Source organism: Lactuca virosa, chromosome 8 (genome assembly GCF_052849685.1).
Source record: "Lactuca virosa cultivar CGN04683 chromosome 8, Lactuca_virosa_CGN04683_v6, whole genome shotgun sequence".
In the NCBI taxonomy this organism is placed as follows: Eukaryota; Viridiplantae; Streptophyta; class Magnoliopsida; order Asterales; family Asteraceae; genus Lactuca; species Lactuca virosa.
The window spans coordinates 14,641,042-14,665,636 of record NC_136433.1 but is presented as its reverse complement, the minus strand read 5'-3'; the positions used below and the strand labels follow the sequence as shown (position 1 = coordinate 14,665,636).

Below are 24,595 nucleotides of genomic sequence, written 5' to 3'. Positions count from 1 at the left end.
GTTTTGGAATCAGAAATCGGGTCTTTCATGCCCTTTTCTTCCAATCCTTCGAGGACATAATTCATTGGAATTGAAGGATCAAATGTAAAAAGGCTTTCCAAAACCAGCATCGCACCAGGGTCATATGTATGACTATTCTTCAATAACAAAATGCACAATTTACAAGACTCGCAAAAACTTTTAACACCAACATTTGTATGAGTCCACAATTTGTCAAAAATAAAAGCACACAATAACTAAAATAAACTAAATTACATGTTTGATAGTATAATCAATTTTTGATGTGAGCAGTCTGATTTCATTAAAGGCAGATAGATTTTAGATGGCCCTTTGATGGTGAATGAGATCATAGAGTGGTATAAAAAGCAAAAAAAAAAAAATTGTTAGATTTGCAAAGTAGACTTAGATAAGGCGTTTGGGATTATTTACTGAAGGTTATGGAACTTATGGGGTTTGGAGCCTGAATTGCAAGAAACAGCTATACTCAAGGACCAAAAGTAGTCATTTCATGTTATAAAAACCTAAAATAAGGACCACAATTGTAATAGAATTTTTTGGGACCTAAGAGTAACAAACCCCCATTGTATTGGACTATTGGTAAATGTTTTTTTTTTTTTTTAAATGTCATCATATTCCGCTACAAAATTCATATTCTCTCTTATTTGATCAAAGTTGATAGTTTTACTAGTCTATAATAGCAAAAATATAAGGAAAGGAAAAAAGCAGTTAAATAAGTAAATCTAAACTTTGTAATCTGCAGAGTCCCTGAGACCAAGTTCTGCGAGACAAAAGCAATAAGAATCCCAGTCAGTTCTTCGAAGGTACTTCAACAACTTCTTCCTTTTCTGTACCATTGCTTGAAGACCCTTTCTAGAGTGCTTATCCTGCATCATTTTTATCAATCAAGTAATCAACATCAACTACTATCCTTCTTCTTCATATCATATTAAAAGAGCCCTAAGTATACTATTAATAAATAACATCTAAATTACCTTTTTGTGTAGCACTGTAGCAAGGTGCTTGATCTTTGTAGTTAGTTGTGCCACTGAAAGAAAAAATATGCTCAAAAAGTCAATAAACCAAATAACTTGCAACCACTAACAACTTGAATCTTGTATATTTTGATGTAAAACACAACAATCACTGTTGAAATATAACTTGATAATTTACTTTTAATGTCTGGAAATCTGAATTGATTTCTCGGGAAAGAATTCCCAAATCCAATGATGCATTTTTAATTTTTCTAAACAGAACAAATAACATATGAAGGAAAAATGATGATCAATTGAAGAATGAAGAAAATACTTTTGAGCTGTTACATACCTTGAACACGAGCTGATCCACAATCCGATTCAGAAATTTTAAACTTGTCCCTTACATTTTTAAGCTCAATCTTCTGTTTCTCTGCAGATGACATATGATCTGGATGGAAATACTGTCCACAAAAAAAGAATGCAAAGTTTGAGTCACCAAAAAATCTATTTTATAAATAGAGGGGAACCTAAAATCATAAGGATCTTTCGGTCTTTCCAACCTAATACAAAAATCTATGTTGTATTCCATCAAACTTACATTACCACAGGTTCTTTCTTTGTATAGAAAAAGAACATTCTAACTCTTCATAATCATTGTTCAAGAAGAGGAAAATGGAGAGTTTATAGTATCAAGTTCCTTTGTTTACATCCCAAAGATTTCGGCTTTAAGTAAGAACAGCTGAAAGGAACCAAAATATTGAAACACTTGCCTTTTCAACCAAGACTTCCTTTGGGGGAGATGACATAAAGCTAGGAGTTCCTCCAAGCTGACCCAATATATTAGCTCTTTGAGCTGCAAGCAAATGAAACAAGAACACATCATTTGATACAAAATTCAACTATTGAGACCAACAAAGTGAAATACCTGCATTCTTTTTGGTTATCCCATCATCCTGCAACTTTTTAAGGCTCTCCCTGAGGTGCATATACTTCAAACCATTGGTGCTTTCGATTTCCTTTTCCTCAATTTCTCTCAACATTTTCAGCCTCTCACTTAACTCTCCTAATGAAAATTTGGTGGTCTTGTTCCCTGGCCTCAGCTTCCTCAACTTCTCCCCCATTTCTCCATAGCTGTACATCCTCACAAACTCTGTTTTACTCTCATCCGACACCACACCCTTAGTAGAAGGAATCTTGTATTTCAGACTCTGACTAATTCCATCAAGAGGTGACCTTGGTTGTTGTGATTGTGGTGGCACGTGATTTAAACTCATGCGGATTGAGTCTAAAGATGGAGCGGTTTTGGTGCCAGATTGTTGATCAGCTTTTGGCATTACACTTCGCTTGTAGAGCTCCTGGAATGAGATAACTGGTTGCTTTGGCTGTGGTGGTGGTGGTGGTTGGACGCGAGTATACCCCGAGAGGCTTTTTCGGATGTCGTCCATGGAAGAGAGCTTTTGAGTAGACTCATCACGGGGACTTGGATTAGAGCTAAAGGAAGACGACCTGCGAGGCTGTTGAGGTGTTTGTTTTAGACTGGCTTTCACATCGCTGAAATAATCAGAGGAAGAAGAAGAAGATTGGGGTTGTGATTGTGATTGTGATTGTGAGGTTCCTTTCTCATCATTGTCATCGGAATTGGAAGATGAGGATGATGATGAAAAGCGGAGGGAGGAAGTAGCATTTTGGAGGAGGAGTAGATGTCGGTGTCTGAGCGGACGGAAATGGAGGATAATCGCTGTTGCCACCATTGGAGACGATTAGCTCAGAAACCCTAGTGCGTGCTTCAGATTCTCTCTGTCTAAATCAACAATGCCAAACAACCACATTTTCAATATAAGTCAAGCATAAGGATTTCGGATTTCACGGATTGAACATAATGAACAACATAAAACACAAACATATTACACAATATTAACACATAAATCATACATAACCATACACTTGTAACAACAAGCCCTACATCGATCTTGACAGAATTCCGGACAAGAAATAGATACCGAATCAAATCTTGACAGGAATTCAGTCGGGATTCAGATTAAATGATGTGCTTCAAACACTAATTAGACGCTAATCGAACAACTAATTGCAACTGCTTCATCGAATCAGACAAGCATACACTTGTACCGAACCAGAAAAAAGATAGTCACTTACCAGGAGACCGGAGAAGGCGAGACTGTAGCCGGTGTCGCCGGTGATTGGTGGTGAAGGTAGGAGAGAAATTGCAACTGTGAACTTCTCGCGAAGAAGAAGCGTGGAGGCCGCTTTGAACGAGGGGAGAGCTCTGAACCGAGTGTAGGTTTTGGGGGTATTATTGTAATTTTACGTTTAATAAGTTAGAAGCCATTTAGGGGTGTTTGGGATTGTTTAAAATAATTTATGAGTACTAACCCAACCTATCAGATGTTTGGGATTAATTAAAATAATTTATGAGTATTAAAGGGTTTTTAGCTGAGCGGTAAATCGTCATGAATATATTTGAAATTAAAAGGTATTTTATGAGTAAATTAGATTTGTCTTTAAAAAAATAATAAAATAATAATAATAATAGTTTATGTTTTTTATAAAAGTATTTATTAGTTTATCCGATTTTAATAAAAATGTTTGGATTAACTTATATGATATCAAAATGTGATAAGTAGTTTGACAAATTCGACTTAAACATGTCAAATGATCGAAAGAGACATCTTACACATTATTGGTTTTTCATATTTGTTTCAATAACATTTTATTTTTTTATCATTTATAATAATAATTTTTATATAAAAATTAATATCGATAACACTGTAAAATATATTTTGCGACTTTTCTGAGTATATATAGTTGTATCAAAAAGATATTTACAATCATGTAAAATATTTTACATAGTAGTAAACATTGAAAAGATATTTGCAAACATGTATTTATTAACAACTAAAAGATTCAGTCACTCTATATTATATTATTTGAATGATTAAAAATAAAAATAGTAAAATGTGTTAGGACATGAAAAATTGAAAATGATGTTGTTACGTTGGTCAACAAATATTTAAAAGGAAAAAATCAATGAAATAAAAGATAAATTAAAATGTGTTTTTAATCATATTCTATGTGAGTTTTTAGAATATTGATAAGCAATACACACACACATATATATATATATATATATATATATATATATATATATATATATATATATATATATATATATATATATATATATATATATATATATATATATATATATATATAGAGAGAGAGAGAGAGAGAGAGAGAGCTAGGTTCAAATGTGGATTGACATCTATTGTGTGGTCGTGTGTACAATGTTATTCTGTGAGAATGACAAAGAAAATAAGTTGTTTGATAATATGAATACGTTCAATCTTACATAACTATTGTCATTAACACGCATTCTCACTAATTAAATCGTCTATAAGGTTATTATAGATTTTTATTATTATTCTCATTCTGTCAGAATGTTTATTGAGTCGTATTCTGTCAGAATGAAAATGAGTGAAAAACGATGTTTGAGAACAAAAATGAATAAGAATTAGTGAGAATGCATGAAAATAACGATATTGTTGTAAGATTTAACGTATTCGCATTACTAAACAACTCATTATCTTAGGTGTTGTTTGATTTTCTGATGCAAAAATTCATGTAGTCTGCGGACCACCTCTGCAACCCTCTGCAGTAGAAGAGGTGGACCAAACGGCTGCAGAATGTAATCAGAAGCGTGTTTGTTTTTTTAACATCTGCATACTGCTGCAGATATTAAAAAATTAAAATAAACTAATTTATAAACCGAAAATAGTAATTTTAATACGTAAAATTTAATAATGTATAATATTTCGGCAAGAATTAATGATATTTCAATAAAAATAATGATATTTCAACAAAAAATAAAGATATTTCATTAAGAAATTATAATTATTGAATATAAAAAAACGAAAAAAAAATTTAACAAGAATAAACAAAAAAAAACGAAAAAAAAGGTGAAATAAAATTTCAACAACATATAATCAAAATTACAGTAAGAAAAAAAGAAGAAGAAGAGGTTGGAAGAGGTTGGAAGAGGCAGTACAGGTGCTGCGCCAAACAGAGCACGCGCAGAGGTTTTTGACTCCGAAGACTTCTAAAAAACAAACAATTGCGAGATGAAAAGTGATGCGCGTGTGCTGCGCCGCGCAGCAATAAGAGGTTTGAAGAGGTTTTTTCCAAAAAACAAACAACACCTTAGTAATTCTCATAGAATAGCATTGTCCGCACGTCCGCACAATAATTGTTCATCCACATTATAACCTAGCCCTACACCATATTCAAGACATTGTTGCAGGTTAGTGATTTTTTTATAAGATAAATATTCATTCCTCACATTCATAAATCAATTGTCTTGTAATTAGAATTGGTATTTTTTTTAATAGCACGAGAGAGTATAAATGGTTGAAATTGCAATTGAAATTACCAATTTTTGTTGATTTGATTGTCGAACCTTGTTTTCTCATATTCACTCTGTTACTCAATTTTGTAATTGAAATTGTCAATCAGATTATTTAATTTGCTGCCGCTCGACTTTTTCAGAATCATTATGTTCTACTTCTCAATTTTTATTGATTATCAAATTGTTTGTTATCAACAACTCGAATATTCAAGGCATTGTTGCTGGTTAGTTACTTTTTTGTAAGATACATATTCACTTGTAAAATTTATTTGATCTTGTTGAATTATTCATTCTAAATGTTGGTGAATGATAAAAAAGAGAACTATGAAAAATAAAATTTAAAATGAGTATAGACTTAAGAATGTTATCAGTGTGGTGGCATTAGGAAAGACCCAACATACATAATAAGTTTATATGTGATCATCCTTGGTGAATGATATTTTCTAATTGTTGGTTATTGTTCTATGTAATATACAGTGAATGGTGTCTAAAGTTGGAGCGGATGAGCCAATCGAAGAACATACAACGGAAGATGCTGAGGCAAATGATTTGCCAGAAACAATTGAAGAACTAAAAGATGCAAATGTTGAATGTGAGGAAAATGAATGGAACAATGAAAGTATTTTGGGAAAGGTGTTCGATACACACAAGGATGCGTATAATTTTTATAATGATTATTCATTTGTACACGGATTTGGTATACGTATCCATCACAAATATAAAAATAAAGAAACAAATGAACCTTTTCGGAAGATATATGTGTGCAACAAAGAAGGTTTCAAAAGAAGGAATGATAATACTTCAAATGGAAATAAGAAAAAACGTCGTAGAGATGTAAGAACGGCTGTAAGGCAATGCTTCGTATTACAAAAAAAAAAAAAAAGGGAAATGATTCGTGGACGTGTTTAACGATATACACAATCATGACTTGAGCATGACACCAACGAAGGTGATAAAGCATAGATCTCATAGTAAGATCCATCGTTCAATGGAATGCAAATCTCTTATTGTGGAACTAGGTCAAGCAGGATTAAAGCCATCTCAAGTTAAGAAAGCTATTAATGCAATGAAAACTTCAAATGAAGCTGATGTTACTTCAAAACAATGTGCTGATGTCTTATCTGAACAACGAAAACATTGTAGAGGAAAGGAGTTTTATGGAGTTATAAAACATTTCCAAGACAAATCATTAGTGGATAATGACCAATATTTTTCGGTGGATTTGTGTGATGATGGGAGCCATAGGAATATTTTTTGGGCTGATGGAAGATCAAGAGACGCCTATACTAAATTTGGAGATGTTGTTGTGTTTGATGTCACTTACATGACTAACAAATTTAAGATGCCCTTTGCTCCTTTTATTGGTGTGAATCATCATGCACAATCTATTCTATTTGGTGGAGCATTGCTAGAAAACGAAAAGGAAGAGACTTTCGAATGGTTATTTGAGCATTTCCTAAAATGTATGTTTGACAATCATCTGAAGGCAATTATTACTGATCAAGACAAAGCTATAGGTAATGCAATAAGAAAAGTGTTTCCAAACACGCGACATCGTTTTTGTTCATGGCATATTAAGAAGCACGAATTGGAACACCTTCGACCATATGTTGCCCGTTATAGTGATTTTCAAGAATCATATAAAGAATGGGTAAAAAGTGATACAGTTGAAGAATTTGAAAGTAGGTGGGAAGTTATACGTGGTCAGGCCCAGTCCTAGACATTTTGGGGCCCTTATAAATTTTTTTTCTTGTAAAGGAGGGCGGTACCTCCGGAAATTTTTATTAATTAAAAAAATAATACAATTGAAGACTGGGGACTCCCCACCTATGAAAAAAAAAGGGCTTCGGGACAGGCCCCGGAAGCCAAACAACCTAGCAACTATTAATACAAAAAAAAAATAATAAAAAAAATAATAAAAGGCCTCTGAACCATAATACATAAACATAACAAAGAAAAAACTAAAGAAATTTACATTTACGAGCTTTTTTAGATGCAAAGTCATCAATTATAGAATCAAGTTCAATATTATCCAACAAATCTTTTTCAATGCATAACATAGCCAAACCATTTAATCTTTCTTGTGACATTGATGATCTCAAATAATTTTTTAATAATTTTAGTTTTGAAAAACTTATTTCTGCTGATGCTACAGTAACAGGTATGGTTAATAGAATTCTATATGCAATACAAACATTTGGATAACAATCTTTACCTTTGGCAAACTCTAAAATTTCAATCGATGACATAACAACATTTGGCAAAGTCTTTATTAATACTTTAAGTTCCGTAAAAAATTCATTTAAATCCACATCACATAAGTCATTATGAGTAAACTTATTTACAAAATTAGTACAACTTGTTTTAAGTTCAATTTCATCCAATGACTTTAACCTTTTTGAATCATATAAAAATCCAAAAATATTTTCAAAGTTTGTTAATTGCTCAAATCTACTCTCTAATGACGCAATTGCCACATCAACAATATATATAAAATACTCGATTCTAAATGATTCTTTGGGTGATAGTGAAATATTTTCACAATTAGTTTCATCAAATTGTTTTGTTTTAATAATTTGTCGTATTTTTAGGAATATAGCTTCAACATCCATATCCGATGCAATGGCCTTAGCATTATCTATACTAAGGGCATAACCTTCATTTCTATAATTTTTAAAAAATGTCATCATATTTTTTAATAGATCAATTGTGGCATCAATACACAAAGTTTTGGTTTGCATTTTCTTACTAACTTTATTAATAGCAAATAAAATATCATACCAAATTACCATACCAAGTAAAAATTCATAACTTTCAATAGCATGAACTAAACTTTCAGCTTCACTTTTAGACTTTGCATCATCACATAATGAACATAATTCTACCAAGGCATCCCTTATATGAGGAGCTTGAAACCTAATGGCTTTGACACTTTTTATTCGACTCTCCCAACGAGTATTAGATAAAGATTTTACCGTTGAGTTAGGGACTTTATCAAGTAATATTGACCATCTTTTAGTTGAACCCGAAAATAATACAAAAATGCGTTGCAAAACTCCAAAAAAAGAAATAGCTTTAGCACAAGAATGAGCCATATCACTAACCGTGAGGTTAAGACTATGACAAGCACATGGCATAAACAATGCTTTCGGATTAATTTCAAGTAATCGTTTTTGAACCCCTTGGTGTTTTCCTTTCATGTTAGAACCATTATCATAACCTTGTCCTCTTACATCATCAATATTAAGACCATATGATTTAATTGCATTTAATAACTCATTAAAAAGTTCTAAACCTGATGTGTTTTCTACTTTCAAAAATTCTATAAAAAATTCTTCAACTTTTATTTTATTGTTATACATGTTCACACATCGAATAACTAGAGTCATTTGTTCTTGATGGCTAACATCGGGGGTGCAATCAAGGATAACAAAAAAATATTTTGATTCTTTTATAATATTAATTATAGAAATTCTAACTTTATTAGATAAAATAGAAATGATTTCATTTTGAATTTTGTGCCCTATATAATGAAGATGAGTTTGATGATTTTCTATGTGTCTAACATGCTCTTGCATTATAACATCAAATTCTGCCATCATTTGAATTGTTCCCAAAAAATTACCATTGGATTCTTGAAAAAGTTTTTATTACAACCTCGAAAATCCAAATTGTATTTTGCCAAATATTTGATGACAACAATTATTCTTTTTAAAACTTGCCTTCAACGTTCTTTTTCAGTTAAAATTTTATTTTGTAAATCTTTATCAATTGTTTTATTATTATCCAATCTTGTTTTTACTTCATCCCAAGAATCCATACAAAAAAGATGTTGGGAACTATTTTCATGTTCGTTAAGTCTATCAAATAGATGTTTCCAATCATTAAATCCATCATTTGCTAAAGAGATTTTAGTAACATAATTATTAGGTTTAAACAATTTACAACAAAAACAAAACACTCTATCAACTTGTTTTGAGTAAATTAGCCATTTTCAATCACTCGTCTCACCATTACTTAACTTTCTAGTATAAGAAGCATAAGAAAAATGTCTAGATAAATTATCTTTAGGATACACAAAATTTGTTTCTCTTATTGGCCCTTTTTCAATCAAAAGATCTCTTAAGTTATTATCAAGATTATTCCAATTACTATGATCATATATATCTAAAGGTGGAATAAATTGTTCATTGTTATTATTCATGTCATTTTCATTTTCATTCTCATTTGTAATATTAACATTTTCATGAGAAAAATTAACATCTTCATTATTAAAAATTTCATCATCAATAACAACATTTTCATTTGAAACATTTTCATGTATGACATTATCTTCTTCACCTAAACCATTTTTATGTGCAACATTATCTTCTACATTAGAAGAATTTATTTTTTTTACAAACTTATTCATAGATCCTTTTTGAGAATCATTTAATTGTTCAATTTTTTGTTTTTCACTTCCAGACATATATTTTCTAGGAGGCATTTTTAACAGATAACAATTAAGATAACCGATAACAAACAATCACACAGATTCACAAAAAACAACTTAACAAAATAATGGGAAAGTAGACTACCTGATGGCTAATGTGGCTGCTCAGCAGTTGACTTTCTGTTGCTTGTTTATAAGATTATATATCCTTAATCCTTTGTTCCCAAAGCAATGAGAAATCTGAAGATTAAAAATACAAAATAATCTTTAAATATGAGAAATTTCAAATTTAGCAAAATCACAGAAAATAGATTAATTTTTTTAAAAAAGAAATTACCTGTAGGCAGTAGGCTGTAAGTCTGTAACCAGCTTAGCTGTTAATAATCTTTGAGCAATCTCAAATCTTATTATCTGAACATAAAAAACAGTTAAACAAAGAAATTAGAAAATTTATCTCATATCTTATTATCTCAAATCTCAAATCTGATTAATCATTCATAACAAAATCAACATTACAGAAGTTTATTTAATCAAAATCAATAATTAAATCACATTCCATTGCCTACTCTTAACAAAATAGACAAATAGTTCACAGATTAAAAAATTAGACTCACAATCAAAGCGTTGTACTGTACTTCAGTCTTCAAAGTTCATACGAAATCCGAATTCACCATTCACGGATTCACCAAACGATTCAGAAATTAGAAAAAGAATCACCACAACACCACTCCACCAGCTATTTCAGAAATATGAAATTGGAAAATAAAAGAGAAATAGAGAATGAGTATTATGTAATTCGTAATCGACTAATCGGCGATGGCGAATCAGAAAATCAAAATTCAGAGAAGAGGAGGAGATTGGAGAAGGGTAACCGATAAACTTGAAGTCTTGAACTAGAAATAGAAGAAGGAGAATCGAGAATTAACCGTTAGAGATGGTGTGTCGTTTGGATTTTCCATGGAAGCGAACTAGCGAAGCTGAAGAGAAGTCGAACTGTCGAAGATTCAATTGAGTCTTGGAAATTGGAACCGAGAAACTCAAACACGGTAGGTCAGACTCCGTCACTCCCGCTTCTTCAATTTGGGCGCAGTTCAATTTGGGCGCAGTGTGTAGGAGTTAATTTTGGGCCAAAAAAATATAGGCTTAAAAAATATGGGCTGCAACTAATATAACCCAATAACAGGTATAAATATGGGGCCCTTTGGCGTTTGGGGGCCCGGGACGGTCGCCCAGCTTGCCCAGGCCCATGGGCTGGCCACGTGGTAAATATAATTTAGAAAGTAATTGTTGGGTAAGTGAAATGTATAACCAAAGGAAACATTGGGCTAAAGCCTTCTTAAAGGATATTTTCTTCGCTGGTATGATAACAAGTGGACGAAGTGAGAGTATTCATTTTTTTTGATGGATATGTTAATTCAAGGACTATGTTGAATGAATTTGTCATACACTATGATAAAGCAGTTGAGTCTCGTAGGTCTGCTGAAGAAGATGAAGACTTCAAGACTATGAACTCGAGGGCTGTTCTTTCATCTGTGCATCCAATCGAAGCAAAAGCAGGTGAGTGTTATACTAGAAAAGTTTTTGAGATTTTCAAAAAAGAATGGAAAGAAGCCACTAGCAATTTAAGTCATGAGACTTTATGCAAAACTACTAAAGAAATCAAATATCGAGTTGGGCAACTGGACATTGATAAAAGATATTGGTGAATTGTTAGCTTTCGTTCTTTGAATCAAGTAAATGTCACCTGTTCGTGTGGTAAGTTTGAGACATGTGGGATTTTATGCAAGCATAGCCTATATGTGATGAAGAAGAGACTTGTTGAAACACTTCCGATTCACTATATTTTATCTCGGTGGACCATTAATGCTAGATACAAGGTGGGTAATCGTTGCATCGGACTCGAGGAGAAGGATAATGAAAATGGAGTTAGTGCCTTAACTTTGTGGTGTGTTCGTTCAAATTTTACTAAATTAATTGAACAAGCAAGAGACTCCCCGTCAGAGATTCAAAAACTCAATACTTTACTGATTAGTCTTTTAGATGATCAAGCGATTAGAAAAAAAAACTAATGTTTTTGAGAATGTATCTCAAGGTTCTTGCGTGGGAATTTCACAAGTCGATATGATCCCTCAATTATCTGTCCGAGATCCTTTTGGTCCAACTACAACCACAGGGCGTCCTAAAAATGCAAGCAGACTTAAGTCTTGTTTAGAAGTGCCGAAAAAACGAACATGCTCTTATTGCCAAGGATTGGGCCATTATGCCACTAGTTGTTCAAAAAGAAAGGTCGTTACAAACTTATTAATTTTCATGATTTTCCTAATCTCATAGTTATATTGATTATCTATTTAATTTTTCATGTATCAGGTCGATGAATCGCTGCAAGAGAAACATTGATGGGATGATTTTTTTTCCAGTTTTAGGACCTGTTTCAGAACTTACTTCAGTTTTTGAACCTGTTTCAGAACCTGCTTCATTTTCAGAACCTATTTCAGTTTTTTTACAACTTTAGAATCTGTTTCAGTTTTGGAATGAAAATTTTGAGTTATGGAATTTACTATTAAATGTTAAATGCATAGGTATGGTGTATTAAAATATAGATACTTGCTAAAATTTTGATTTAGATAATTGTATGGTTTTTTCTGTTTTGACCAGAAACGATTATAAATAATCTGGATTCTATGTTGAAATTCTGTTTTGGATAGAAAGCATGCACGTTGCTGATTTTGGAAAGAAAATTCTATATGGTGGTTGTTTCATAGGTTAAAAAGATAAATATGTTGATAATAAATGTTAAAAAGATAAGTAGGTTGCTATTACAAGTTAAAAAGATAAATATATTGCTATTACAGGTTAAAAATATTAGTCGGTTGCTATTGCAATTTAAAAGATAAGTAGTTTGTTATTGTAGGATGATTGTTATTTCTGATAAAAAAAATCCAAATATGTTGGTATCTCGGTGAACAATGAAAAATTGGTATAGTCTAGATCTGATGGAGATGAATTAGAGCAATTGAGTAGGAATCTGGTTGAATGATTAGAGTAGAATCACTGTTAAAATCTATGGTTGTCATTCAATTGGACAGTTTCACCCTAATTTAGAGTAAACTTACTCTAGAAACATAATACCTAACCATTTCTTAGCTGACCTTATTTATACTTTTATTCACCACCAACTTAGCTAAAAGGACTATAATGCCCTTGACACAAACAAACATAAAAGTCAAACAATCCCCTAGAATTACTTCCTATTCTATGCATAAGTAAACCTCAAATAAGGTTTACCAAAAGTTCGTTAGTATAAATACATAGGTCATTAGCCAAACTAATCAATATTATAAATTAAATGTAAGTACATGGTCGTTGGGAAAAATAATTAACGATACAGTTATATATAAAACCATGTTTGTCAATAAACAATTTTGTTCTAGTGACTATTAACAACTTCTAATTTTGAGCACACTTGACACATACAAACACTGCAAAAACTTTTTTTTCTGGACATGGTGAGAAACCATCAGTTCCCTTGAAGCTCATGCTTGATAGTGAGCATTTAACCCGTCGAATACTTGTCCAGGTGGAACTATTGTTGGATAGTTTACAGCCACCTGAAATGACATGAATAATATGAGAGATTGTGGATGTTACACATGATAGGATTGATAACCAACAGAGGTTGTAGGAACAAACAAACATGTCTAGAAAAAGAAATAAACATACATTTAATGAGACAAAAATCATAACGGTTTATTAAGAATTTAAAGTAACCTCACCTGAAAATGATAACCAACAGGTGAGTAGCACATGAACCAACTTTTATATCCTTTTGTTGCATACCAGACAATGTAGTTACCAAAAGTAGCTTAATAAGTTGAAAATATATAAAGCTTAATAAGTTGAAAATATATATATATATATATACATATATATATATATATAAGTATGGTCACAATGTAGTTACCACCTTTTATATCCTTTTGTTGAAAATTACTTGTTGATTTCACCTGCTATTTGTAACCACCACATATATGAGTGAAAACTATGGCCTTCCAAAACCAATCTAATTGTTCCATCCTAGTGGGCATTTTCTCAAACACCTTGTATGCATTCATATCAAACATTTACCATCAAATAAAAGAAAGTCAATAAACTATTTCTAACATATAAACAAATCAAACAACAAGATTTTGCAATAGAAAGTAGCTTTTACACCACTTATGAAGTTTCAGAAGAAAAAAAAACTTGTACTAAAATACCAAAAAGTATAGTTGCCGATCAGGGTACCAACAACAACAAATAAGAAGAATTGAGTAGTAAAAACACATATTGTACCTGGCCAAAGAGTGAATTCGTGGTTCTAAATCGATAGTTTGTGAGAAAATCAGATTTTGAGATAAATCCAGAAATTTCGGAATCGGCTATCTATGAAACAACCTGTAATTTTGTGGGAAAATCAGAAATTTGATGAGAAGGGGGAGTTTACAAAAAATCAGAAATTTGATGAGAAGGGGGAGTTCAACCTTAACGAAGAATGGATGAGGAATGAATATTTATCTTATAAAAAAATCACTAACCTGCAACAATGTCTTGAATATGGTGTAGAATATCCGAACAACAACAATCGAGAACAAACAGAGATTGACAATCGATTAGCAAAAAATTATAATTTCAATTGCAATTTCAATTTCAACCCTGTATACTTTCTCGTTCTAATCAAAATACCGATTCCAATTTACAAGACATGATTTTTTTTTTCCGGTTAAACACAATCGACTTCTGAAAGTGAGGAAATCATGTGATACCGAAAATAAAGGAAACAAGATACGCTTGAAATATTACGTTATCAAGCAAATCGATTAAGTGTTGAAATTAGCTCAAAACGACAACTTCTTATGTTGCATATATATATAATATATATATATATATATATATATATATATATATATATATATATATAAGAAGGGGATGATTGAATTTACAGCAAGAGGAGAACGCAGGAAAATTGAATTTACAACATGATGAGAGAAAAAAACAAGTTGTTAGTAATATATAAAGAGTACTAGATGAGGAACCCCGCTTCGCGGGGTATGGATTTGTTATAAGAGATTGTTTTGGTTGATTGTGGTACGCTTTGACAGTTGTGGTACTCTGTTATGAGTAGTTGTAAAGAAAGTACATTGTTATTCTTAATATTTACGCCCATTTTGTCTTTTTGCAAACAAACCATCAGACTTAAGCAGATACAAAAATAAGACTACATATATCATGATTTTTTTTTCAACTCTGCCTGTACAAGCTGTATTAAAAAACAACAATGTCAATATTAGAATTTGGTTCAAGAAAATTAACACCTTCAATGGAAACACAGGCTTTTTCTCCAGCAGCCATAATTAACTCGAGGAACAATGGCATGATGATTGTCTCTTTCTTTTTGTTTACAACCTGCAAAAAAGAAAATGGTGAATAAAAATACAATTCGATCCATAACTGTCATGCAAGAAATAGCAACCCAATCTCAAGAAATCATATACCTGCTCCATTCCATTTTTTGTGTCAGAACCTCCTAAAATTTATATACCATTACAAACTTAGAATCCTGATGTAAATCTGTAACCTGCAAGCAAAACCACAATAGATTACTGGCCAGTTAATATCCATGCAAGAAATAGCAACATACTATGATTTATTTATTAAATCCATTACAACATTGTAGTTTTAAAATTCCACTTATAAATTTTGAATGCTATGATTGGATGGATTTTCCAAAGTATAATCTATTATAAAGAAAAAAAAAACATACTATAGAGAACTTGCTACCAATATATAAGACGAGGAATACTTCATAAAAACTGTTCTTTTTTTCCAAAGTATGATCTATTTAAATTTGATTTTTAATATTATTTGTAACTACTATACCTGTTAATTAAGTTAAAACCATTTATTTGGATATTTTTTGGTTAATCATCATCGTTTTTAAGTAACTAATCATTCTAATAATAGTTTTAAACATATTTGAGTTGAAAAAACATATCAATTATGATATACATACTTATGTTAGATAATTTCTAAAAACCACTTTTTGAGTGAAAGCAAAATCTATTGTGTAATTTACGTATACATTAATTTATAATAGAGAGACAACACTTACCTTCATATTAAAAAGACATCCATCTTTATCTGTAGTGGAAAGGGTCAAACAACCATCACAACATAGGAAGCAAGCCAATTTATTACATTTATTTAAAGATGAAGAAACCTCTTGTTTCCTATAATTGGGAGTCTTCTTCGATTTCTTTACAAAGTATAAATAAAACATAGATTAATATACCAATGAAAAAAGGGGGCATTAAATGATATGTAAAAGAAAAAAGTTGATCATACATAAATAAAAACAAACATTAGTATACATAACGAAATTGGAAGCATGTGGCTTTTTGGAGCATAAACTAAGGCAATAGATAATCCTTGAAAAAATAAAATTGAAAGTTTTTTTTTTTTACCATAAACACCTGAGAACAAAGATTATAAACAAATAAACGTAGGCAATTATAAAGTCCCTGTTTGAATGATTTGACAAAAATATAAATAGTGTTAAATGATAATAAAAAAATAAAAAAATGCACATTGTAAAGATGATCAGACTTAAAAATATTATGGAGGCCAGCTAAAGTACAAAACCACATAAGTTTTCATAAAATGTCATCAAACTGTATTTTGAAGCACATACAGTTTAACTTGATGGCAACTTAACCATTAACCCCTTCTAATTAATAATAACAAAGTTAGCTTCCGTTATACTTTACACATGTAGGACAACAAATTAACAAAGAAAAAAGCTTTTATTATTGACCGACTTGATTGATGTGTAGTGGAAGACTTGGAATGCAGTCTATGTAAAGAAACAAATTACTAACTAAAGGTGTGAAATCAAAACATAATGATTTTTATAAGAATGAAATTACTAAACATTTAAAAAAAATGGTATGAAAAGTATAAGATTACCTTTTTACCCATTAAGCAATGCCAAAGGGCGACCGAGTAAAAGAGAAAAATAGCAGCGAACTTTCGAGCAGCCATCCATGTTTAAAATGGAGGTCAATAAGGAACCTATGATCATCCTTAAATGGAATATATCAGTAAACTAAATACAGATGGTAAGATAGTTAAAATTAAAAAGATGTAAAACAGAAAACAAACATCAAACTAAAGCAAACAAACATATATAGTTTACTTAGGTTTCATGCAGACATTTCATCGAACAGTTTTTGTGCATCAAAACATCACTAAAACCACAACCATACCCTTGTTAATCGATAGAAACATTACAAAAATCAAAAACAAAACCTGTAAATTTGGAGATGAGTAGCAACTGTTTCCAATCAACCATACACATCACCAAGTATTTCATGCCGTTTAAAAAAATGTCAATCAAAAAGGAACAAAAATTAATTTGCAAGCAAAAGACAAAAAAGATGATTGCAGATGCTTACCGGTTCAATTCTTCATCTTCATTTTACATATGCCATCTTTGAAAGCTAAAAAAAAATAAATCGAATCAGAAATTTTAACATGCATAACAAATTTCAGAATTCTTACGTAACACTCAAATACTTTTTTATCAAGGTAATTTTTGGTTTATATGACAGAAAATAAGAAGTTTTAGGGCTGATAATTGGAAAATCACAGCACCATCGCCACTCCAACCCACCAGCAGCGTTGCCTCTTTCTGCTATGAACAGTACCGACATCAGCACAAAGGCGCCTGCAGCTATCTCTATCTCTCAATTGATAGTCATTGAACTCTCTCCCATTCTTAACTGTTGTCGGATATGCCTGTGGGTTTAGAGTTTTCTTACCCAAGGAAAGAGATAAAAAGTGACGATTTCAGTAGTAATCAGCGCTATAACTATATTTAATAGTGGAGGAAAAATAGATAATAGATGAGAAACCAGTATGTATACCTGAAGTGGGTGGCGTTAACAGCGTGAAAGAAGGCGGAGGCGGAGGCGGAGGCGTCGTCGGTAGCATCATCTGGATACTGTACGCTGAGGCGGTCGGCGTGAAGATGCGCAAGGTTAGAGTAGGTGGGGGCTGGCGGTAGCGAAGATGGGAAACGTCTCAGCTTGAAGCAAGTCGGTGGAGCTTTCGCGGTACTAACCCCGGTTGGAGGGCGGTGTTAATTTGTGAGCAGAAGAGAAACACCGTGAGAGGCAAAAGAAAAGGAGCATCGATCGCGAAAAAAGAAAGACAGAAGAAAAGAAAAATCTAGGAACGGTGGGTGATGTTGATGTGTTGGCGACGGAGGGTGTAGGTGATGTATCGGTGGGTGTTATCTGGTAGTTTTGAGGGAAATCAATCTATCGAGGGAAACCGGTGGATTGGAATGGACTGGAAACAGAAAATTCGAGGCAGTGGAAATGAGCGATAATGAAGAATCAAGAAGAATCTGAGGCGGTGGATGGGTGGAGGGATTAAGAACGGAACACGTGAAAAATAAAAGAAGCAGCAGAACACAAAGGCAGAAAAATGTAAGAGATACCATTTGAGACCCAAACGGCCAAAAATATAAAAAAAAAAAAAAAAAAAAAAAAAAAGGATTTTACTGTTGCTAACTTAGGACAATTTTAATATATATATATATATATATATATATATATATATATATATATATATATATATATTAATTAGAGATAAATAAGTAATTAAGTTTTGTATATTAATAAAGAGTTTCAAATAAGTAAGGAAAACTCATTATTTGACCCAATAAATGATTATTATATTTACATATCCAAACATTAAAATCTACTTATCACTTGGAAACCGGTACATGCTAATAAAGAGTTTAAATAAGCAATCCTAAACACCCCTTAAAAAGTCAGGTCCCCTTAACTTATGAAAAACTGCACTTTGAGAGGTTTTAAAGAGTTTCAAAAAGCCACTATAAATAAGCACTTATCAATATCTAACTATATTTTAACTGTGACAACCATCAAATTTCGGTCAAGTCAAAGTCAAACAAAGTCAACAAGTTAAACCGGTCAACTCCATTAACCCTTGTATGTTAGGGTTTACGTTATGTAATCACTGTACAATTCGTTATTTTAATGAGAAAACATCATTTGGAAAGTTCATGTGTTTGATATTCCTTAGCCTTAACAGTGCTAAACAACGAACCAAAGCGATAAAACACTATTGCACAATCATCGGGATTGTGTAGGACACTAAATCATGGCTTAACGGGGTCTATGGACCTTGCGTTGCGAAGCCGGACACTCAAAAAGATCACAAACGAAACCTCTCTCAATCTCATTCAAACCCTACTCAAGATTACTTGACGCTAATAGGATCAAAACTCATACACTACGATATAAATTGACGTTAATAGCAACATAGTATAGTACAACGTTATAACTATAATCAAATTAAATTATGATACCATATTAAAATCAAATCAAAGTATAATGCTCTAATTAAATTTAAAAGAATCAAACTTGAATGCTATAATTAAACTTCAAATCAAAGTAGATTGTTGTAATCAAATAATAACTCATCTTTTATAAAACTCCATTTTTATAAATTTTACATTAAATTTTATAAAACTCTATTTTTATAAACTTTACATTAAATTTTATAAAACTCTTATATTAATTATGTAAAAGATGCTTGTGTTAGTGGGAAATTATGAAGACCACCAAAAGCAAAAAGATTATTCTCATGGTCTCCCACTCACACCTCCCATCCACTTTCCTTTCCTTTTCTCCCAACACATTATTCTCTTCACCACTTAAACCTTCTCTATTCTTTCTCTCACTCTCAATCTCGAAATTCATCCAAGAAATACTCATATTCCAGCCAACAACAATCTATTATACTCAAATCTTCATCCATCTTGAAGCCTTCATCAAGGTATGTTGTTAAAAGTTTCAAATTCATACAAGAAACAAATTAAATCCACCAAAATATCTAAAACTCATTTTATGCATAAACCTGATTTTTCTCAGAATCCCATCAATAAAATAAGAAGTTCTGGAAATTTTCAGAAAATAACTTATTTTTATTGAATTACTATAATTATTGCAATAAAGTAGAGCAATAATTCACATAAAATACTTTTTGCATTCAATAAATTCTGAGAAAATTCTGGGATGACCAATATATTGATTAAACATAATTTATGAAGTTTCATGCATTTATATTACTGTTTACTATTATTTATGATTTTATTGATTAATTAATAATGAAATATATAAAAAATACTTCCCATAGTCACAAATATCCGAAACTTATACACTGGGCTCTATATCATGTTATAAAACTATGGTTAATTTTACAGAATTTTTGGGAATCATTTATTATTTTTCCCGAATTTTGTTGTTGTTTAATCATTAAAGTATTAAATAAATACTAAAACAGTTCAGAAAAATATAAAAATTTTACAGTAATTAATATTGTATGAAATAATGATTTCTTAATAATTTCATAATTTTTCAATACTGTGTACTATTTAAAACCATTTTCCTAAGTATTTAAGCATGTAAAAATGCATTTTAATGATTATTTCATATAAATAATTGTTAAAATCTGTAAATAATTATAATTGGACAAGTTATTATTTTAATAAGAAATTATTAAAATCTGGCCTAAATTGAAAATATAAATTAATTATGCAAAGTAATTAATTCAATTTAAAATTCATTTAACAAATGAATACCTTAATATTATAATCAAAATGAATTATTGTTAATTCATCTAATATAAGAATATGTGTCTAACTATTTGTATTAGTACTCTATTCTCGTTTAGCAGTTCCTAAACCAAAACTATTAATTATATTAGGATCTACGCCATTTTGACCCGAACCGTCTATCGTACGACACACACATTTCGTTTTGGGACTAATGTGAGTAATCTACCCCATACTTTATAATTTTCAATACTTTTGGGGTGTATCATGTGGTCCTAATATGTTCCAACTTCATTTTATTGTTTTATCACAATTGAGACATTGTTGGGACATTTATACGTGAGTCATTAATTGTATAACTATTGTTTGTTTACGCTACATGTACTTGTAGTGCATTACCATTTTTAGTCTAATCTCCATGACTATGCCCGTATTCTTGAGGTACGTTATGGACAATAATAGCGCTATTGGGTTGACCACTCCGCCTTGGGACACTAAGGTGATTGATCGCACGTGGTTGAGTGTGTATGATGATTAGATGCTCCATCCTATATATATTTATATATATATATATATATACATATGTATATATAGGGTGAGGACTTATTGTTGTTGTTATCATTTGTTAATCAATTTTTGATTTATAAACCGTTATCTCAAATACAATTGTTTGCCGACTTCAAAAGAAAACAAATTTCCAATTATAAAGGTTTCAACTTCACAATTTTCTCTACTAAAATTAGATTACTCACCAACTCTCGTAGTTGACCTGTTTTTACCCATGATGCAGATTTGAAGAATGAAGTTGATGAAAAATAGGTTGTGCCTTAGAAATCCACAAGACTATTTAAATTTGATGTAATAAATGTTGTTCGTATTTGGATTTGTATTTGTATGTTGTAGATCTTGTTTGCATACTTAGTACTTAATTGAATCTAATCATACTATAACATAGTTGTCATGAGACTTTGAACAATATATCACGCCTCGATCGATTCCGACAAGGATCGGGGTGTGACATTAACTTATTGACGTTTTGAAAAATATTATTTAAGTATTTCAACAATATCAAAATCCGTATGAAAAATCACACATACAAGTTGCTACAATTTCAACATTCCACAAGAAAAACACACCAAAATCATAAGAACAAACCTCGTATATAAGCTATCATGTCTAGGATCATTTCAACATGATATTTCAGACAAACGGATATGGTTGCGAAAGACAGAAGTTGCGCGATGGGAAGGTGGTTGAATGGGCAGAAGCAACGTCAAAGAGCTCGGATACGTGCGGCGAACAACGTAGGTGTGGATGCGCGACCAACTTTGGAGGCAAAAAATGGAGAAGGATTGTGGGTGGTATCGGCTAGGGCACAGGAGCGAAGTGGAAAACACACCATTTATTTCTGATTCAACCATCTCTCTCTCTCTCTCTCATTAAGAGTCCGTAGACCCATTAATATGAGAAAAAATAACAAAACAAAATGATGGCCACACGTCAACACAACCTGCTGACTAGGGGTGAACTTTTTAAATGAAAAACCGAATCGGAATCAATTATTGGTTATGTCGTCGGTTCTCGGTTCTTAGTTTACGTCTGATTCGATTTTCGGTTTTTCGGTTCCAGATCCGAACACCTCCTTAAATAGCACACTTCGTAGTTTACGACTTATTTGGTTTTCGGTTTTCCAATTTCAAGACCGATTTACATGCATACCGTTGACCCCTTATGGGAGCCCATCATTTCATCCTTCCTAATTCACTTGTCATATCATTGTCACATAATCTTTCTCTCAACTCTTTCTTTCACTTCACCAACACCATAACACATGGAAACTCGTCTTTTTTATCCCTATCAACCATTCAATTTTTTTTACTTAAAAAAAAACTAACTGAAAAACATACAAAGCAAATTAAAAGCATACAAACATATTTTTTTGTATCGATTTTTATATATGAAATACATGTAACAAAGCATAGAGAGAGTAGATAGAAAGTCTAGAGAGAGCACGAGTTAGTTAACCCGTAAAGTCTTCATTTGGCGGTACCCACTCATGCTCAGACTCGTCCACACTTGCAATACCAGCGGTACCGCAAGTCGTCTACCCCGCCCCTCGCCGACTCCCTTCACCCTTATATCATCCCATCATCAATCCAACTCATGCACAACTATAATGAACTAAACTATTATATATATATATATATATATATATATATATATATATATATATATTCAAAATTTAATTTCTCTCTTCCACATGCACAACTCCATTAAACTCAAAAATTTACATATATTAACAACCCAACCAAATCCAATATTTTATTGAAAATATATATTAATATTGGTCTCATTTTATTAAACAAAAAAATTACATATTTCAGTATACTTTATTTATCTTTTTTAAGTAAATATCACATCTATTTTTTAATAAAATAAACTTTATTGAAAAAAGTTTTAAAAATAATTTGAGAGAGAAGGTGATGACCTAAGCTGATGAGACGAGTGAATCGCCTACTTTCTTTTCTTCTCTTTTTTTCACAAATTTTGGAGTGAATTATGCTGAGGGGCTCATCAATGGGTAGTCATCAAAAACCATTTTTTACATTAAAATGGTGTTAAAATGGACTTTATTTCTTATACCATCAAATAAATAATATAACACTTTGATGTTATATTATTTGTTTACACCAAAATGATATAACACTTTAATGTGTCAGTTTTAATCCTTTATTTTTCATTTTAGTTCATTATAGTTGAATTTATATGAAAAATTATGTCCTAAATATAATAATTATTCATCATTGTATTATGTTATATGTTAAATCGGGCGATTCATTAATCCTAAATATATAAAAATGTGTGTTTATTGGAGTTTAGGAGTTTTTGAGAGTTTTAGTGGGGTTTCTTTATGTGGGTTAGTTAGAAGGTATTGGCTCAAATTTTGGGTGTATAGGGTGATTAGAAAGTGGTTGAAAAGTTGGATTTGGATTGGTTGGAACTTTGTTAGGTTGTTCTTATTATTCCTGTAATCCAGTTTGTACGTTTTTGTATTTTTTTTTTTTGAATAAAGTTTGCTGAGCCTTTGTCTCTTTAAAAAAAAATGTGTGTTTAATATAGGTTTTTATTTAACAAATGTTATTTTCAAGGTTCTAAAAAGCTCGTCATGGCTCCAAGGCTTGTATCTGCGGCCAAGCTTTACCAAAACGCCGTCTTGACTCATATATGTGTATAAAAATGAATAATAGTAGAAAATACATATAAAAATATGAATTATATACAAAATTGCCGTCTTAAGTCACGCCTTACAAACGACGTGGCTCGTCAAGGCTCGGAAAAGCTTGAGGCTTGACATTACCACCAAATCACGTCTTACGTTATTTAGAACATTGGTTATTTTAATAAAATAGCACCTAGTTTTGGATTAATAATATTCAAATGGTTAATTTGGTAATCATTTTGCAATAATATATTATATTATGTTCTTATACAAATAAATATATATATATATATATATATATATATATATATATAAATAGGTAAAATCTAATAAGTTGAAGAGTTATTTCGACAATTTTTATAAGTTTAAAAAAATATACTAGGGAATATATTTTTTGGTATAAAAATGGTGTAAGGTTGAAGATAAAATACTATTTGCATCATTTTACACCATTTTGTCGTAAAATCTGGTGTAGGGATAAAAAAAATGATCTTAGGGCATGTGGTGTACCGGTCATGTAGGGCATGTTATGCCTATGTATGTCGCGTTAACCACGAAGGAACACCGCCCCTCCACCTCACGTTATGCTTACGTGGTGTGATGATCTATTAGGTTAAAGGGTATGGTCACCACCAACCCACTAAAAAAGTATTGTCACATCTATGTCACGTCATCTCCACTATATGTTCACTATCACACTAGTCACACTACTACCTTTTGAAAATGGTTACCACTCCACATTATTTATCTTTTTTTGACATTATATTAAACAAAAATAAATATTTTACATTACTTAAAAACCCATTACATTACTTAAATCACATAGAAATTTAAAACCTAAATTACTAAAAAAATATAAAAACAT

The 24,595-nt window shown here is 31.4% G+C and overlaps 3 protein-coding genes and 2 long non-coding RNA genes across 22 annotated transcripts; 1 reads left to right on the top strand and 4 right to left on the bottom strand.

The window, feature by feature from the left end:
• Positions 1-632: 632 nt before the first annotated feature.
• Positions 633-3,286, bottom strand: LOC145129537 (uncharacterized). Of its 2 annotated transcripts, none has more exons than XM_079064287.1 (6): positions 3,129-3,286; positions 1,900-2,775; positions 1,745-1,827; positions 1,324-1,435; positions 993-1,045; positions 633-884 (listed from the first exon to the last, which is right to left on the bottom strand). In XM_079064287.1, exons 2-6 carry the CDS (start codon positions 2,723-2,725, stop codon positions 741-743), a joined length of 1,218 nt encoding a protein of 405 aa, XP_078920413.1. In that variant the 5' UTR covers positions 2,726-2,775; positions 3,129-3,286; the 3' UTR covers positions 633-740. The 2 variants fall into 2 exon arrangements, with proteins under 2 accessions (XP_078920413.1, XP_078920414.1); XM_079064288.1 differs by having other exon boundaries at positions 1,900-2,771.
• Positions 3,287-7,355: 4,069 nt separating this feature from the next.
• Positions 7,356-8,783, bottom strand: LOC145130110 (uncharacterized). Its single transcript, XM_079064963.1, has one exon. It carries the CDS (start codon positions 8,781-8,783, stop codon positions 7,356-7,358), a length of 1,428 nt encoding a protein of 475 aa, XP_078921089.1.
• Positions 8,784-9,118: 335 nt separating this feature from the next.
• LOC145130109 (uncharacterized) lies at positions 9,119-9,880 on the bottom strand. Its single transcript, XM_079064962.1, has 2 exons — positions 9,406-9,880; positions 9,119-9,294 (listed from the first exon to the last, which is right to left on the bottom strand). The coding sequence occupies exons 1-2, from the start codon at positions 9,878-9,880 to the stop codon at positions 9,119-9,121; spliced, it is 651 nt and encodes a 216-aa protein (XP_078921088.1).
• A 3,262-nt stretch (positions 9,881-13,142) lies between these two features.
• On the bottom strand, positions 13,143-18,339 carry LOC145132351 (uncharacterized). Of its 17 annotated transcripts, none has more exons than XR_013718012.1 (10): positions 17,788-18,339; positions 17,535-17,677; positions 16,829-17,361; positions 15,975-16,118; positions 15,358-15,440; positions 15,178-15,268; positions 14,159-14,412; positions 13,791-13,923; positions 13,600-13,649; positions 13,143-13,434 (listed from the first exon to the last, which is right to left on the bottom strand). It is a non-coding gene; the product is annotated as an uncharacterized LOC145132351 (long non-coding RNA). The 17 variants fall into 17 exon arrangements; XR_013718022.1 differs by lacking the exons at positions 13,600-13,649; positions 13,791-13,923 and having other exon boundaries at positions 16,829-16,933; positions 17,171-17,195; positions 17,317-17,361; XR_013718014.1 differs by lacking the exons at positions 13,600-13,649; positions 13,791-13,923 and having other exon boundaries at positions 16,829-17,195; positions 17,317-17,361; positions 17,516-17,677.
• Positions 18,340-19,626: 1,287 nt separating this feature from the next.
• LOC145129591 (uncharacterized) lies at positions 19,627-21,403 on the top strand. Its single transcript, XR_013717556.1, has 3 exons — positions 19,627-19,732; positions 20,663-20,726; positions 21,301-21,403. It is a non-coding gene; the product is annotated as an uncharacterized LOC145129591 (long non-coding RNA).
• The last annotated feature ends 3,192 nt before the right edge of the window (positions 21,404-24,595 follow it).

Coding starts and splice junctions, on each gene's coding strand:
- LOC145130109 (XM_079064962.1), bottom strand. CDS start 9,880: ATGCCTCCTAGAAAATATATGTCTGGAAGTGAAAAACAAAAAATTGAA. Junction 9,295..9,405: donor TACTAGAAAGTTAAGTAATG/GTGAGACGAGTG, acceptor AAATCTCTTTAG/CAAATGATGGATTTAATGAT.
- LOC145129537 (XM_079064287.1), bottom strand. CDS start 2,725: ATGGTGGCAACAGCGATTATCCTCCATTTCCGTCCGCTCAGACACCGA. Junction 1,046..1,323: donor TGGATCAGCTCGTGTTCAAG/GTATGTAACAGC, acceptor TTTTTCTTTCAG/TGGCACAACTAACTACAAAG. Junction 885..992: donor CTACAGTGCTACACAAAAAG/GTAATTTAGATG, acceptor AAAATGATGCAG/GATAAGCACTCTAGAAAGGG.
- LOC145130110 (XM_079064963.1), bottom strand. CDS start 8,783: ATGACTCTAGTTATTCGATGTGTGAACATGTATAACAATAAAATAAAA.